This window comes from Homarus americanus, unplaced genomic scaffold (assembly GCF_018991925.1).
Source record: "Homarus americanus isolate GMGI-L3 unplaced genomic scaffold, GMGI_Hamer_2.0 scaffold20465, whole genome shotgun sequence".
In the NCBI taxonomy this organism is placed as follows: Eukaryota; Metazoa; Arthropoda; class Malacostraca; order Decapoda; family Nephropidae; genus Homarus; species Homarus americanus.
Genome location: NW_024756914.1, coordinates 8,896,595 through 8,915,210, shown reverse-complemented (window position 1 = coordinate 8,915,210; position 18,616 = coordinate 8,896,595). Strand labels below are relative to the sequence as shown.

Sequence of the window (18,616 nt, the reverse complement as noted above, 5' to 3'; positions counted from 1 at the left end):
GCACTATATTTTGTTGCTGCTTGTGTATCAGCCGACTGTCTTTCTCCAGCAATATCTAACTGTCTAATACCATGACGAGTCTTGAAATTCCTAAGCCATCCATCACTAAATGCGCACTCTGATTCAATGTTCATTTGCTCCTTAAAAGGCTTTGCTTTGGCAATAAGCATCGGCCCAGAAATTGCCATACCTTCTGATCGTTTTAACAAAAACCATTCGTGCAACACTTTATCAAGATTTTCTAATTTGGGCCGATGTAAACTTTTTCTTTCAGCAATTTTATTGTAAGGCTCAGAAGAAGTTGTGAATTCTAGAATTTTATTCTTTGCCTTTTTTATATCATAAATTGTTGACTTTCCAATGTCGTATGTTTCCATTAGAACAGCATTGCTCACACCACGTTCTAGTTTCTTAAGTATTTCAAGTTTGTCACTCAATTTCAATGTGTTCTTCTTTCTCTTCACACAACGAAGCTTATCTACTTTAAGAGCCATTATTATGGGCTTGTAAATGGAAAGAGTAGGACTCAAAATTACATACGTTGTCACAGTTTGACTGCTTGTTCTAAAGTAGCGATCGAGTGGTCGCTTGTTGTCGCTATGTAGCTGTGGCGTTCACGCATGCACACATACACACAAAAGATTTATAGTGCCTCAAATTTTACATTTCAGGACAAGCTAATTAAAAAACTAGCAAAATTAGCTACTTATAATTTACAATTACTTTTATTATTAGAATTATGTAAATTAATTTTTTTTAAAACAACTCCATTCATTCACGTAACCCACAAAAGCCCGCTAAATTTAAAAAGTTTGACAGTTTTTGAAAAGTCCGGATTCTCGGGTGGTCCGGATTTTTGGACTTTTACTGTATATATATATATATATATATATATATATATATATATATATATATATATATGTAACCGGTCGGAATTTACCGGACTTTATTTTCTCACTTGACTTGGGGTTTATTAAAGATTGTTAGATGGTAATGGCAGTGGAAGCGCCCCTTTGAGAAAAATCCCGAACCAGCACAAGAACACTTAAATCTACTAAACAAAATGAATTGTCCGTGACCCGTGGAAGGATAGCGTCTGTGACTGGGATGAATGAGACACACTGTAAAATTTAGGCACTTATATTCCCTCCAACACTACAAACACAATCAAATAATGGTACACCAATATGCGCACCTCTTAACTTGAACTTAAAACACTACTCTGGGGAATAAAAGTTATACATGATATTGAAATTATTAGAAACTCAGGCAACAATAAATTTAAAGTATTAAGAAATGTTGCTTGCACACATGAAACAGGCCTTAAGGGCTTTCAACAAAATTATATCACCCCAACAGATGCACAATTCCTAACCTAACTTAAACACTACTCTGGGGAACAAAGGTTACACCTGAGATCGGAATTATAAAGAAAAATTAAATGCATTAAAAGAATTAAATCACAGTACAGTATCACTCTGGTTCCACTTAGTGACACAAACATTCAAAAAACAATACTATCAAAATTATTTAAGAAATATTAAACCATACACGTCAAGATAACATCAGTAACTGATAAATGGTATTAACTACACACAAATATAGTCACTATTATTGATATGTTACTGGGTCCACCAATACTCGTGAACCATGCTCCACCCAACTCAACATACACCCGTAATAAGGGAGATAAAATGTTCCTCTAGGTATCTCCTAGAGTCCTAGACTCATGGTCTCAGTGTGTGACCATTAATTTACTCAGATAGCCTCAGTGTACTCCCAGTGCGTCCATGGGCAGGAAGAGAGAACGCCAGCAGGTGTCTATGGCCAGTAGGTAACACTTCTAGCTGACCGAGGACACGTGGTGTTGTGCACCCACGTGGTAAGAACTGATCACCCACTGCTGATGCTGGTCCCGTGTCGTTTTAGTTGTCGGGAGCACTCGTTCACTCAAGAGATCCTTTGCTACCCCGCTAACCAGTGACAAGCCTACACTGATCGTTCCGAAGGCGACAATCGCCAAGCCTCAATCATCAACGGCAGTCTCAAACGGCAGTCAGTCTCTCGCAGCCAATTTCTCGCAGTCAAGTGGGTTCTGACGGAAACCCTGAAATGAACTCACTGTTAGCTCTTGTTAACTTTACCACTGCCCTATCTAACCCTGTCTGAGATCGAATGAGACTTACTTGTTATACTGCAACACAGGTGACTAGGCCACGTGACTATTTCTGTGACGGACGCGCAGGGACGTCTTGTTTGTCTGAAATGCTTCCCCGTGACTGAGAGAGACCCGCCAGGGTCCTCTCGCTACGCGCAGCTTAGGCCCACGTGATTATTGGCTTTTCCCATTTCTGACCACAACTCCTGGGACAATTCAGGTCATTGAGTTCAGACTGATAAACGACTATAATAATTTCAAATAATAGTCCCTTAACTTCATGAATCGCATCATTATTAATTCGGCAAATTACATTTAATATCATATAGGCCTAGTTCCACAACCTCTCACTATGTGCGGGGAGCGCTCTCTTCCCTCAGACGACCTTGAAAGTTCAGTATCGCCAATGGCGCGGCGTTTGAAATTACACTGAAATTTCTGAATATCACATATATATATACTGTACTGTATTGTACTGTACTGTATAGATATAATAGTGATATCCCTGTTAGCCGGAATAATTGATGCAGAGCACCTCCGGGATTGAGAGATTTCCGGGTAACAAGACAAGGTAGTAGGTAGTAGGCAGCTATCAAACAGGGAGGTACTACTGCCTGGGAAGATATTGGAAGCATAATGTGTTGTCTAATGGTAGACCCTACTGCCATATGGCATCACAAAAATTGTGACCAAGTCCCAGGTTGCTGATCTGGCTTTATGCCACATTTACACACAATTGCAGGGTCTCAATTGTTTCTCTTACTACTGACAACACAACATACATACCGGTATAGCATTTCTTACTATTGAATTTTTTAAATTTTTTTACTGTATTGATGTATTGATGTACTGTATTTATTAAGTTTTATTATTATTATTATTATTATTATTAATATTATTATTTTATTATATTTTCGCCCACCAGGCCGTGATCTGGGTCATAAAATGGTCATGCCTGGGTGGGCTAATGCACCTTAAAAAAAAAAACACCTCTCTCAAGGCCAGAAAAAATCCCCCATCCCTGGAATTTTCCAAGGCACTTACATACCTAGGTATAAAGCTAGACGTCGCGTTCTGGATTGAACAAAAATTCCCCCATCCCCAGAATTTTTCCGGATAACAGAATTTCCTTGGAATTTCCGGAAAATATGCCTGATTTTCATCTCTCAAATCCCGGAAATAATCCCCCATCCTCGGAATTTTCCAGGTACCGGGAAAATTTTCTTGAAATTTTCCAGAAACTGCACCCCTTGGAAAATCGTTGCCAAACCCGGAATTTTCCAGAAAAAACAGAGAAAATTTAAATTACGGCTATCAGAGAGCTCCGGTTAAGAGGGATTCTGGCTAACAGAGATATTACTTGTATATACACTGTATATACAGTATATGTGTATATTTGGTAATAAATATAAAGTAAACAAGCACTAAGTACAGTACAGTTTCTTTAGATAAAAAGTTCACAGAAACTTGGGTGGAAGATTCTCCTAAAAAATTATCTTATACAGTATTTCCCTGAGAAGCCTTTAAGACCCTGGGCCACCATGTTATTTTGTACATTACCATCACAAAGTGTTCCTACCTGAAGGGATGGTGTTCTGCCCCAGGCCAAGGAACTCCTGGTACTTGAGGGTGTATATACCGGTGCTCTTGAGTTGGTTCATCATACCTTCTGAAGGCTCAAGAGCATCTAGGTTCCTGAGGAAGTGTTGCTTTGTGTTAGCATTGTTAGTTTAATTACTGAATTATACAGTGACATCCTTCATAGTTACAAATAAACATAAGTGACAAGAACCCAGAACATCTTAGTAACCATTAACCTGGATCACTAAAATTGGTAAAAAAAAACTGCGCCTGTGAGAGCTGGCCAGTGTTGTGCCTGCAGACCAATTGAAAAGTGCTCTCAATCCTTTAGTCAGGTACAGTAGTCTGGTTTGTTATTCACAGAGGTGTCTGGCAGCTAAAGATAGGTTCACTTCTTTGATGCATGCCAGTACTTCAACACTCTAAAAAATAGTGGAAGTAACTGAAGTAAAATCAATTGAATCTAAAAATGCTAAGATTACATTAAGTTTCACACTCACTTGAATCCTAATTTGAGTAGCTCGGTGCCCACCCAGCCAGTGCCAGCACCCACGTCCAACACCCTCACCTGCCGGCGCTGCTCCTCTGGCACCAGCCTTACCACTTCATCCACCGCGATGATATGTGCCCTGTACTTTCCTTCTCCCAGGTTCTACAAAGTGTAACAAAATACTCATTAAAGAAGCCATCCCATTGGCAGATTTAAGGGGGAGGCGACCATGAAGGGTTCATGTGTCCTCCTCCTCTCCTAAATTTTTGTCATCTTTAATTTTCTCATATTAAGGAGTTTTGTAATAGAGTATTGGGTTATTTTACCATGGTGGACTTATAACTTGTGAATATAAGGTCCTAAGAGGTCCCCCACACCTGTGCCTACTTCAGAACTTCGAGCCCTCAGCCCTGGCCACTTACAACAACTGCAACCCTTAATGCGAAATCTTGGAGTTACCCCAACTACAGTACAGTGTATAGCCTATTAATACTGCATAGAGTCAGCTGGACAAGGGACTAGTTACCTCTTCATAGGTTTTGGACCAGTTGTCATACATAGCCGTCACCTGAGTGGGTTTCTGGCCAGATGCGAAAACCTGCTTGGTCCACACTTGTAAAGACTCATCCTCCTCGTTCTTCATGTCAAACTGTTGCAGGAGAGAACAACATTATTACTGTACCATCTGTTGCACATGATGCAGTATTGTACTCAGGTATTTTTGTTTAGTAAAAAGTAATTACTATTGACCTCAGAATATTTCTTAATATCAGGTGCACATGGCTTCAAAATGGCCTCAAAATGACCATGATATTGGTCAGATTTAAAAAAAAAATGGGGGGGGGGAGGGGCTTACAGTGCGCCCCCAAAACCGCCCAGTGGGTAGGCTCGCTTTTTTCACTATTTTCCCACACCTAAACTTCTTGGACCCCCACTACTCACTACTAATATTCCTGGATCTGCCCCTGACAATGTCCTGGTACATCCATCTTGTAATAATGTCCTGGTACCTCCACCGAGTAACAATGTCTTGTATGTATCCATAATTGTTCTGTCTCAGGTATCTGATTTCCACCTGGTAAATGAATACCAATGTATCCTGTGATGTAAGTGTCATGATTGTAATGACGGCTAACCTGAAAACCCTAGGGATTCATATTACGCTTAAACGTCCACAAAACCTTCTGAGTTTCCCAGTGGGAACGTCCTCCATTTTCTCTGTTTCCTTGATGACGTCATCGAGATGCCGTCCTTGTCTGAAGGGAACTTTGAATCTACTCCGCGGGTTTTGTATCAAGACGCTGTATGTTGGGACCTGTTGCCATCCAACCCTTTGTAATCAATTTAATTCTTGCTTTTGATAGCTCAGTCAGAGCATTGTTTGTGAAGATAATAGTGGGGAATGAAACTGAGTTCGTAGTCTCAGTTTCAAACGTCAGCTTGTACAGTCGACTCTTCACATACGCGGGTTTAGCATTCACGGATTTGCAAATACGCGGATTGCCCCGCCGGAGGAATATTCTGTACATTGAAGTAATTGAAATACATTAAAATCGCGCGCCATTCAACTCGCTTGCGGCACCGAACACGGGACACCGCCCGCTCCCGCAACCTCACACACACACACACACACGCATAGCTCTCCCTCACTCCGTCAGTCTCACTGTAACCACGCTTGTGTTGACATCAGCATTGTAATTGCAAAAATATTACATATCCGTGAATGTATTATATCAAGCACAGTATGAATAGAATATCACTAATATAAGAGTATTTTAACCGAAAACTACTAAAAAAATGAGTAACATATCTTGAACATCGGAAGGTTAGGTAAAGTCTCTTGTTTTCGTCATGTATTTTATCCTATTTTACATTGAAATACATTACGTTTCAACAAAACTACTATTTATTTCTGAGAATATATTCATTCAGGCACAGTTTAGGTAAAATATACATGTGCTGTAAAATTTTTTTAATTGAAAACGATTCGAAAAACACGTACCCTCTAGCCCTGTTCAAGGAGAAGACTGGGAGGAGCTGTTTGGTGCTTAAGACGATGACAAGGAAAATGATTTTGATGGATTTTAATGAAAATATTCAGAAAGACCCTGGCACTGTCAAGGAAAGTGGCTGCTGAAGGCTTCCGGGAGATGGCAGAGGACGAGATTAGGGAGCTAATTGAAGAGCACGACACTGAGCTGCCCGAGGAGGATCTACAGGAGTTACCGTATATCTCGGCCTATAAGGCGTCGGGGTGCATAAGACGGCCCCCCCAAATTTCCATTTAAAAAGTAGCTTTTGAGCTCTATTCGCTGTATAAGACCAGTACCCCAAATGTGACACTTACCCACTGACTCAGTAGTCCTCTACCAACCATCCTTGGTTTTTTAAAATAAGGCCAATTCACTTCAAGTAATGTCATCAAATGTTACCCGCTGGTGTAGTGTAAACACTAGTGACGTCACTGAAGCGTCTGCTATTTACCGGTAACTGGAACTAATGTCGGTGTCGAGTAAAATTTTTCCATTTACTTGAAATGGATTTACCGACTTATTTGTTTATTTATTTATAATATAACTGTAACATATTTAACACTACAAGTATTTTCTTTAATTTATACGCTTGCTTTGCACGAGACGATCGGTGGTGGGAGTGTTCCCTCGTCTCGGTAGTGGGACTGTGTTCCGACTGTTTATACAACAGCAACCACCGTATTCTAATTGTTGTGTTTCATTAGGATTTGAGTGAAAAAGGTTACCGATAGTATATATATATATATGTATATATATATATATATATATATATATATATATATATATATATATATATATATATATATATATATATATATATATATATATATATATATATATATATATATATATATATATATATCGTGTTATAGAAAATCGCGTAATAGAAATAACAGGGCTTATGGAGAAAATAGGGTTAGGTGCAGATTACTCGAAATCGAAAAAATTTAGTATTTAGCCTAACACAAAGGATAGCACAGTCTAAATAAATGTTACATTCATATCTAATAATGAAATCATACAGTAAATTTAACACTTTACCTTGAAAAAATATGAATGTAACTTGATGGGGGAGAAGGGTGATTTTGAGGTTGATAACATTGAGCTTCTCTTCAAGTGTTATATCCTTTCTTTTACGATAATCACCGGGAATTCTATCATCAGAGTGCTTTTTGGAGATATTCTTCTTTACCATATTCACAGTTAATACCACAAAATTGGAGAAATAGTAAGCAAAAATCGCGTTATAGCAAACAAGCGTTCGCGTTATACAAATATTGTTCCGAATTCATAAATCGCGTTAGAGCAAATTCGCGTTATCAAAACACGCGTTATAGCAGAACTCCCTGTACAGTAATATGTACGTCATTTCAGCCAAAATATTACATTTCCATATTTATTTCTGAGAATATATTCATTCAGTCACAGTTAAGGTAAAATATACTTGTGATGTAATATTTTAATGAAAATACGGTATTGTAGTTTTCTTTTGTATCAAATTTAATTAACAAAGATTGATGTTTCAAATGTAATGAACAAAAATTTATGTCCAGTATCTATAAATTAACTTTAACAAATGAATACTTTGTTTTACATCGTCCTGTGTATACCATACCATGGATTTGGCTACTTTGGGCTAGCTATGATGACGCAAGAGACTGCCCTGGCGACTGTACCGACACTCACAGCTGGTGGTGCGATGGTGCGTCGTTTCCATTGTTTACTGGTAGTTACTGGTAAATATTTTTCAACCTAACGAAACTATTACCCTTTTAGAGGTCGACCCCCAATTTTTTGCAAAATAATTTGGTCTTAAAAACTCGAACTACACACAGGTATATACGGTAAATAAGGACATGGGGGGCCAGGGGTTTTATATGGGGGGGAGGCAGCAAAAGTACACGGATTTTTAACATTCACAGGTTTCTCTGTTACCTAACCCCAGCGTATGTTAAGGGCCGACTGTACAGCAAAGTAATTCAGCAATAGAAGTAGGTGGAATCCCCGACCTAGTTTGAGTGAGGGTGCGACGGGCATTTCAACGGTTAGTAAATGCTCGTCCCCTCACCCACACAGGTCCCTAACACAGCCTAGGCCGTGTCTGTAGCGTTGATGTTGCATCCACTAGTCTGGAGAGATGTCTGAGGTCCAGTAGGATCAGTTATCTTCGTGAGACCCAACCATCAGAAACTTCAGTAGAACCTATGGGCCCCATAGCTGGCCAGTCTGACCCTAACGCTCGGCCCGCGAGGTGACCCCGGAACACCAAGCCACAAACAACTACCAGCCCCCATCATTGGTGGATGAGTGTCTAGCTCAGTAGGGCTATTTGTGTGGTTGTGGTATTCCACTGGGATGTTCGTTGAAAAGTGCCCCATGGTGACGGGACCCCATGGCGGTCGCTTGAGTATCACTCCTGATGATTGAGTGCTGTAGTGGCAGTTGCCCTGGTTTTAATGGTGCTAAGTTACTGTAAGAGTTTGTGTGTTATTGTGTATGTCCACCCGGTCGTGGTGTGAGTAATTTCAGCCTGAGAGCATAGTACCAGGAGTTCGTCTGTTGGTACATATAACTTTCTCCTTCCTCCATATGAGGGCCTGAGCTGCCACCATTTTATGAGGGCCTCTGTGTGTCAGTAACAATTCCTTTTACTCTCATACTTATTACCATTGGTAGCGTGACGAGAGGAGGCTCGTGGGTACATGTAATGATAGTAACAAGTAATAGGGAAGAAATAACGGTAAATACTGCAGGTAAATAATAGACACAATATACAACTACAAAATTTATTTAAACATTGATATGGATGTAGGAGAAAGAATATACAGGTACCTCCACCTAGTAACAATGTCCTGATACCTCCACCTAGAAACAATGTCCTGGTACCTCCACATAGTAAGATTGTCCTGGTACCTCCACCTAGTACCAATGTCCTGGTACCTCCTATTAGTAACAATGTCCTGGTACCCCCACCTAGTAACAATGTCCTGGTACCCCCACCTAGTAACAATGTCCTGGTACCTCCTCTTAGTAACAATGTCCTAGTACCTCCACCTAGTAAGATTGTCCTGGTACCTCCACCTAGTAACAATGTCCTGGTATCCCCACCTAGTAACAATGTCCTGGTACTTCCACCTAGTAAGATTGTCCTGGTACCTCCACCTGCATCATTCTTAAATTGAGGTCTTAATTATTCATTCTTAGTATGGCGTACCTGAAGATTATCCCCCTATCTTCTTTCACTCGACAAATGCCCTAATCCTAACCTAACATCCCAGGCACCACAAAAATTGCTGATCTGATTTTCTGCCTTATTTGCTCGCAATTGCAGGGCCTCAATTGTTTATCTTACTTTGACAACACAGCATACATATATTGTTTCTCACCATTGTTTTTTTTACCTTTTTATTTCTTTATGGTTCTTTATTATTATTTATTATTTTTATTATTATTATTATTATTATTATTATTATTATTATTATTATTATTATTATTATTATTATTATTATTATTATTATTATTATTATTATTATTATTATTATTACAATTTCGCCTCCCAGGCCCGATATGGAGTCAGTGACCTTACCAATGCCAGGAGTGGGCTAATCTCCAGTAAATGGCGTGACCACCCAAGGGGACAGGCGTGCCCACGGTGCTCTGACCGATGTTCGTCCCACCAAGGTCCCTCAGCTGGCAAGTTTGCTGGCATGGGAATAAACATAAACGATCCCAGAAGAGGCTCTCTCATAGACATAGCCTTGAACATCTCTGATACTGATGTGTTGCAACTCGCCTGGTCATGCTGAATCAACACCTTCAGAGAGTCAGACCCCTAGTGAAGTTATGACAGTGACGGTAATGTTTCTATGGAAAGCAGCTAGCCACAGTGGAAACACCAATGCCATGGACCCTATCACCCTGCCCTCTGCCAAACAAACAAATAAGCTGAATCTCCACTTCCCCAAGGACTCTCTGAAAACTGTGAAGGCAGCTGGTGGATGATGAAGACCTGCAGACAGCACGGTTTTCAGCCATTGAATTCGACAAGGTTAGAACCGGAACTTTATCAAGTGTCAGACTCCTGCAGGGGCCCTAAACACTTAGTACTGTTGACTTTGGCAGAGATGCGTCCTGGTGCCCCCTCAGTGGCGCGGATGGATGTTGCCACATCCTGGTGAAACGTTTCCCTTATCATTTGACATCGAAGATCTTGGTAAACACAACTCTAGAATACTGAGTATCGTCATGCATTACCGGGGGAAGTTCCACAACCGCTGTCACTGTCAAGTGGAAGGGAAGGAGTGCCCAACCACTGTGAATGCCACCCTCTTACTCCACTGTATGCAGAAGCCTATCATGCAGGCACCATTTTTTGTGTTATCTCCATTCTCATTGGGGTCACAACTTCACTGCCTGCTGTAAATGCGTGATCGGCGAGATGTCGCTTCTGTTCACGTAACACTCCGCTGCCTGGCCCAGAAAATCGAACCACCTTAATAGTGGTGGGGTGGGCTATAATTAATCCCAGATATTTGTAACTGTGACGGCGGCACAATAATGCTGACTCACAGCAATGCCCCAATCATACGTCTGTCCCAGAAAAGCCTCCCCGAAGGCCGATCTACCCAACACCCCCCGTCTTGGGCCCACCCCCCTGTGTACCCAGCACTTCTTCAACAACACACCTGCCCTTGCCTGGCCTCATCTGGCTACAACACAGCAGTCCTGGCCGTCTCCTAACTCAGCTACTACTGGGCCTCCTCGACTCTACTCCTGGGGGTGTCAGGCCTGTGCTCCCACCGGTGCCCCCCACAACCCCCCCGCCAGTGACATTACACAGATCATATCCCTCTTCCAGAATTCCTGCCCGTGAACAACTCTTACATGCCTCTGTACCACCATCTCCCACCTCTCCTGCCCTCTGTTGCCACCCCGATCACTCCTCTTCTGGTTTTTGACACAAGCTGTTGGTCCCCCCTCGCAGAGACCCCTGTTCCTGACCTGCTCCACACTTGGCCGTGCCACTACTGGTGTGGCGCCTACCGGGCCTGCCGGGTGTGTCCTGCTGCCCCAGGCAGTCCTGCCTCATCCTCCTAACCACTTGGTGCCTCTACCTGTCCACCACCCACCGCAAGCCGCGCCCTCCCGTGTCTGAGCTGTCTCACCAGGGGCTACCTGGACCCCCGACATGTCAGCAGACACACATCACAATAGGGTGTGTCATGCACGGAGCAAGAATTTTTTTTTGAGTTTGAAAAATCGGCCCATGGTATTAATGATGTAGTTCTATGTGCAGAATCATGTGATATCTTCAGATTTGAAAAGTTTTCATTTTTTGCTAGGTAAATTTTAACTTGAAATCTTTTGAAAATTCAGTATTCCCACCCTTTTACCAACACCACTAAATAGCTTATTTAAAGTAAAGTAAATGTATCAGGTTAATTTATTAGGATGAAAATGATCCAGAATAATTGAAACGAATGATCTTGACACCTTTATTAAATTTAATATTCCTTTAAACAAAAATCCAAATACAAAAACCGGTTTACTACTACGACGTGGCTTGCACACCACATAGAAAATGTCTTTCTTTGCTATGTTTCTACTCATCACCTCCCTGCTGACCACCTGAGCCTCGAGGATGCTGGCCTTCCCTCTCTCCTGGCTGTACCACGCGTGAGCTGCTGGCCTCGCTCACTTGCTGTACAGCGCTCTATACTCCTGGGTGTGCGAGGCCAGGCAGGGACATGCATGGGGTTGTCCAGGGAAAGCTCCTGACTTGAACATTGGTGAGGCTGCAGGTAAGAGGGGGCTCACTGCCAGCCTGGATGTTATCCAGATCTATGAGATCAGTGAAGGTCTTGGCACCTAGATTGACTTCAGGAGTCTTCCTGACCCTGAAGGAATCATCACCAACTGATTCGTCATGCCCAGATCCTCTCATAAATCTCATATCCAAGATCTTTTTGACTGCCACTCTTCTCTCCTCCTCATCCTTACTGCAGAGCATTGTCTGCAGAACTGCCTCAGGGTTGAGCATACCAGGAAGATCTCCTCACAGTCTGCTCCACAATCTGAACAACCTTCCTTGGCTGACTCCTCAGGAGCTCAAACTGGAAGAGAACATGCCTCGGACCTTCGGAGAACGATGACTTGACCTTGGTGTTGAACCAATTTGGCAAGTAGACACTCACGATGAATTGGACAATAAGTCCCAGGTTGTGAAGCTGGTTCCCTTTCAGTTTATGATGGGCGACCCCAAGTTCTGCAAGGGGAACCTGAGGCCGTTGTGAATACACCTAGAATGTGAGACTGGACCCTATCTGCAGGTAAGCAGTCTATCAGAGGCATGACCCCAGTTTTGATGGCACTGCAAATCATGTAACCATAGTACTGGTCAGTACTCAGGTCGTCAATGACAGTATGTGCAAGCTCAGCGAGTGGAGGGCCAACTGTGATTTTTCAAGCTCAGTTTATTTCTAACTCAGTGGCAGAGTCAGCATCTTGCCAAGAGGACAGACCATCTGTTGTTTGAAAGAGTCTTGCCATCAGCTCCTGGATCAGATGTCTGAGTAGCAGCTCGTTGGTGTGGAAGTCACGAAACCGTCAGACCAGCTTCCTCCCAATCTTCCGCTCCTGTCCACTGTATGACCCCCTTGCCACCCTGTGTTCCATTATTTGGTGCTGTCCCCTCCAATGGCCTGCAGGGTCTGGTCTACGTTCCTCTCTCTGAGCCAGTTCACAATGTTATCTGCCACTATCTCAGCTGGTTTCCTGATGTCATCTTTCTCTTGAGTGAAATGCCACAAATACTTCCCTCCTGGTTCACTGCAGCAGGAGCAGTGTTCCTCCTTCACCATGGCAGGGAACAACTTGTCAGAATCTCCAACTTTGATGAACACTTTAGTGTCATCCCTTCTCCCATCAAAGAACAAGCAATTGATTCCATTTTCTCTTATCCCCTTATCAAACTCCTCTTCTAGGTTACTGACAAGTTTCTCCTGAGCTCTCCTTACTTTGTTATGATCTATCACCAGGTGAACATCATCGGGTGTTATCAAACCACCGTCAATCCAGGCAGCTGTTGCTATCTCTGCAGTTTCTCAGAGACCAGTGTGGTGTCGCATGCTGGCCAGAGCTATGCTCGGGATATCTTTCCTATTTCGAATCTTATGCCTGGAAGGTTTGGGATCATTATTTTCTGGGTTAGGGACAAAGTCACCATTCTCCTGGTCCGCCTCAGTTCAGCCATGGGGAAGTCATTAAACTCTAGATCAGCTTGGCTCAATCATCGGCCTTTTGCCTCACCTGGGCCTTCTCAAGTCTCTTTTCCTCGGCAACTCTTCTCCTCTTCTGTCTCTCTGTGGCAGCCTCCTGTCTCTTGGACTCCGGAATATCTTAGCTAGAAATCATGAGAGCCCCTATACTGCCAGTCTTCTCTCTCTGTGCTTTGAGAAATGCCAGTTCGATCACAGGAATCTTCAGTTCACGCTTGCAAATACAGGAGATGTGGGCCTCGGATTTACAGTCACGATCACATCCAAACTCAGGACAGAGAACAATTGGGCACTTGCAAGTAATTATGTCAAATAACTGGTCCAGTTGCTTGGCAAAGCTGTCCTTAACTGCAAGTTTTCCTCTCCCAAGAGATATATCTCTTGCCTTTTCCCAACTGGCTAGCAGTCTCTCACTAATCTTCTTCTGACTTGTTATGACTGGAGGCTTGAACTGAGCGTTAGCCAGAGTGTACTATTACTTAGGAGCAGCTTGTGGTCATATCACTGTAGCTGTCTTTGTTTGTGTAAGTTACTAACTTTGGTTCTTTTCACTGATTTGCCTGATTAAAACACCGTATCTCAAAGCATCTCTCAATGTAAGCAACTCCGACTTCAGGAGCTCTCTCCCAGACCCAAGATAGTGACTGAGATGGCTGGATTTTTTGTTCCTCGTTCTGACACAAGCAGCCATCGCAAATATTATCAACTTATAAATGCATCAGAATCTGAAACAGAAAAAAATATTGTTAGTTGGGTTGTTAAAGAATGAAGTCAGAAAGCAATGTTCACTATTTAATTGTAATGCACTAATGCAGCTGTACGTTAGATTTTCGATAAATTTCACGCTAAAATTTACCTAGCAAAAGGTTGCAAAATATTGAAACTGAAATTATTTTCTGTTTATATACACTAAAATCTACCAAAAAAGTGATGGGCCATTAGTTTTAGCTGATCTTCCCTCCTATGACACACCCTACCATCACAATAACACTAAAAGGTGTGTCCCTCAATGTTGTCAATGCCTATGTGCCTCCCTCCACCCCTACTGTACCTGCCCCACCACACCATATCACCTCCACCCCCACTGTGCTTCGCCACGCCTAGTACATTGGCAACCCTGAGCCTGGCCGCACTGTTTGTAAACTTTGTGGTCAACAGACTCTCACACCCTCTTTCACCACATCCTCATTTGCCCTATGACCTCCCCCTACAGGGGTGGCACCTCTTCCCTCCCTGACAAGATATCCCTCCTCCTAGTGACAGGCCTGGCACTTGACATTATTAGGGACCTGCCACACTTTGCCATAAACAGATAAATTGTACCGGGAATTTTCCCCCCACACACTCATCATTGTCACTTTATGTAACTTGCTGACAAAACCCATGACCCTTCAGGCCTTTTACGCCCTTAATGCATGAATCATAAAGGCAAGCATGAACTCCGCATGCTTCCCAGCTGGGCACTGTAAACGCTTCTGCGCTTCACCTTGCACAGGATGCAAGGTGGTGCCCAATAAACTAGCCCCCTCGTGGACAATCTGTAAAATCTGTGGGCTAATCTTGTTAAAAAAAAAGAAAAAAAAAAAAAGTGGCATTTGGGACTTAGGGTGTGTAATCTTCAGGTGAAATAAGCTAAAGGGACTTATCTTCAGGTGGTGCCAAGAATGAAAAATGAATGATGGCGTAACTACAGGAGGTAAGAGAGTAATTATAAATTAGTTATGAACAAGACACTCACTTGTATTGTATGGTGATACTGTAGTAGGTAGGGTAGTGATGGTGGGAGACGGGAACGTGCGGCCTCGTCCATGTAGTGACTGTGTGTGTACAATGACGACTGCTCTTGTTCCTGGACCGGTACACAGTGACGCGTCTACTACTTGGAGAGCATCTCATGACACAAGTGTAGGTTATGTATCTATGCTACTGTGCTGAGTAGCAACCTTGTATATAAGCTACTGTGCCGAGTAGCATCTATGTATATAATTACGTGGCAACACTGCACGTGTTATGTGGCAACATTGCCCCGAGGCTGCCATATGGCAAGGCAGTCTCAGTCTGACTGTGTGAGCCGTGCATGGCACACGCTAGTCACCACTTGTATTTCTCCTATCCCTTAATAAACGGACTTCAGTGTTACCCGGTGTTTCCTACCCATCACTGCATTCTTCAGGGAACACTTGTAACCTTCAACAAGGTCACTTAATTATACAATACCTGGGTGCACCAAAATAAGTGCCTATTTTTGTGACTATTGTGAAGTTGTGGGGTTTTGAGATGTTGGTTCACACTCAGGATGGGTTGGAGAAAGGAAACTCACAATTTGCTCTCTGTGTACATATTGTATTGGATGTACAATGCAGCTTGGTGCTGGGAAGTGGCAGCGTGGATACAAGCGTGGAGTAGAGAGAGCTGGTTGGTGAGGAACTTGCTGAGAGGAGGACATGCAGCTTGTGGGGCGCCAAAGTCGCCAGCGAGAGAGAGAGCCATCAGGCAGGAGAAGAGGATGTGTTGCTTGCTGGTGGCTGTAGGTAGAGAGAAGGGCAGGTCACGGCCAGGTGAGGTCTTATATAGCGAGGGTAGGCGTGGCTCGATAGTTGACCTCCGCTTTGTTAGGCGGTGCCGGTTGGCGACGTTAGACCACGAGGCGTAAACTGGGGAATTCGAAGAGGGTCGGCTAGTCAGTGACAAACGGCAGTTGTAGGGGAGATATCCACCTCAAAGTAATTACTTGACTCAATGTGATAGTAGAGGTAGTAATGACGGTGATGATGGTGGGCAAGGTATTTGTAGTGGTAACAGTGGTGATAGTGATTTAATTTATCATTCAGTGTTAGTATAGGAAGAAACCTACCAATCAGGTTGTGTAATTAGTGGCAGCGGTGGTGTGATGTACAGTATTCATTAATTCTCAGCAGGAAGAATCGGCCAACGTGACGTCTGGCTATCCACGTCGGCCGATTCTTCCTGCTGAGAATTAATGAATACTGTACATCACACCACCAACTTGTGACCAAGTCCCAAGTTGCTAATCTGACTTTCTGCCTTATTTACACACAATTGCAGGGTCTCAATTGTTTCTCTTACTATTGAACACAACATGCATATACAGTCGGCCCTTAACATTCACGGGGGTTAGGTAACAGATATACCCGTGAATGTTAAAAATCCGTGTACTATTGCTGCCCCCCCACCCCCCTAAAAAATCCCTGGCCCCCCATGTCCTTATTTACCGTATATACTGTACCTGTGTGTAGTTCGAGTTTTTAAGACCAAATTATTTGGCAAAAATTGGGGGTTGACCTCTAAACGGGTAATAGTTTCGTTAGGTTGAAAAATATTTACCAGTAACTACCAGTAAACAATGGAAACGATGCACCAACACACCACCAGCTGTGAGTGTCGGTACAGTTGCCAGGGCAGATCTCTTGGGAGCCCAAAGTAGCCAAATCCATGGTATGGTAGCACAGGACGATGTAAAACAAAGTATTCATTTATTTAAGTTAATTTATAGATACTGGACATAAATTTTTGTTCATTACATTTGAAACATCAATCTTTGTTAATTAAATTTGAAACAAGAGAAAACTACGATACTGGATTTTCATTAAAATATTACATCACAAGTATATTTTACCTTGACTGTGACTGAATGAATATATTCTCAGAAATAAATATGGAAATGTAATATTTTTGCTGGAATGACGTACATATTATAGTGGGAAGTGGGATAAAATCATGAGGAAAGACTTTCGCTTTCTTTCGTTGTTCAAAATATTTTATCGTAATGGCTTTTCGAATGGTTTTCAGTTAAAAAATTGTTGTAATCGTACTGTATTACAATAATATTCTATCCTATCATTAGCCTTATAATCCCACAACTGAAAACCATTCGAAAAGCGATTACGGTAACATCTTTTGAACGAAAGAAAGCGAAAGTCATTGCTTTCGTCACTTTCCACTGCAATACGTTGTAGTGGACTTCTCCCCTACAACTGCGTAGCGGCGTCACCAGCTGCTACCATCTTCCCTAGCAACCAAGCGAGCGGCGACACCAGATGTTACCGTATCTTAGCAACGGAACCAAAGACCGGCGACTTTCTCGGGTTTTCCCAACATGACTCATAGATGACTCACGGCTGCTGGGTATATAAGCTCTGTCTCTCCATTGAGATTCATTCTGGCCATTCTTCTTGAACACGCAACACCTACTCCAGCAAGTTCCTCGCTGTCCAGCATTCATTCAACCAGGAGGCCAGCAACAGGCAACATCTTCTCTAACGAAGCTCCAGCACATCTACCTCCTTCAACACACTACTCACCGAACGTCTCTACTGAGCAGCTCCTCACCACACGGCACCTCCAGCACCAGACTGTCTATCATATAACTTATATTATACAAGAAAACCACCTTAGAGTTTCCATCCATCCTGAGTGCTAGACAACATTATACCACGAATACCTACAAATGGTGACTCCCGGAGATTAGCACTCACACAGGATGGAGGAGAAACTGATCACGCTCCCGGTCTTCAAGCAGCATAGAAGAATGGCTTATCCACACAGAAGCAGCTCTGTTACTCTAAGCAGACACCAGCTCCCTTCCTGCCCCAAGCACCACATCCTGACGACCCCAGCACACCCGTCCTGCCTCAGACGCCGACCCCGGCCCAGCAGTAACCCCTGCCGCCCCTGACGCGGCCTCTGTTCCTGAGTGCGGACCCACACACCCCTCTTTTCTCCCTCAGGTACTCCCTGCTAATGTCCTGCACCCTGCTGCTGTCGTGGACCCAGCTGCTGTCACGAGCCCTAATCCGCTTCTGGTGACGCAGCCCCTGCTCCTGACCCAGGCCCACACACCCCAGCAGGCGCATCTGACGACTCAGTACCTGCCGTGAGGGAAGCACACAACATTCATCGCCTCCACACACCCTTTTTCTCCCTTCTCCCACAGATAGTGTGTATCTAGACAGTTGTATTCAGCGATCGGCTCATTCACGCCATCGCCGCTGTCTCACATGAGGCATGCACCACCCGGTCTGCCTCACATGTGCTAAGCAACTCTACAGACAACAAG

General features: G+C 43.1%; 1 protein-coding gene across 8 annotated transcripts in view; it reads right to left on the bottom strand.

The window, feature by feature from the left end:
- Positions 1–18,616, bottom strand: part of LOC121857308 (gastrula zinc finger protein XlCGF8.2DB-like) — a 95,312-nt gene that overhangs the window by 23,435 nt on the left and 53,261 nt on the right. For 6 of the 8 annotated variants that reach the window (XM_042353303.1, XM_042353299.1, XM_042353300.1 and 3 more), the window contains 3 exons: positions 4,756–4,878; positions 4,240–4,391; positions 3,738–3,853 (listed from right to left, as the gene is read on the bottom strand). In XM_042353303.1, the coding sequence (XP_042209237.1) occupies positions 3,738–3,853; positions 4,240–4,391; positions 4,756–4,878 (391 nt within the window). Of the gene's footprint in view, positions 1–3,737; positions 3,854–4,239; positions 4,392–4,755; positions 4,879–5,171; positions 5,289–15,277; positions 15,404–18,616 lie in introns of those variants that run through there. The other 2 variants (XM_042353302.1, XM_042353301.1) reach the window with 2 other exon arrangements.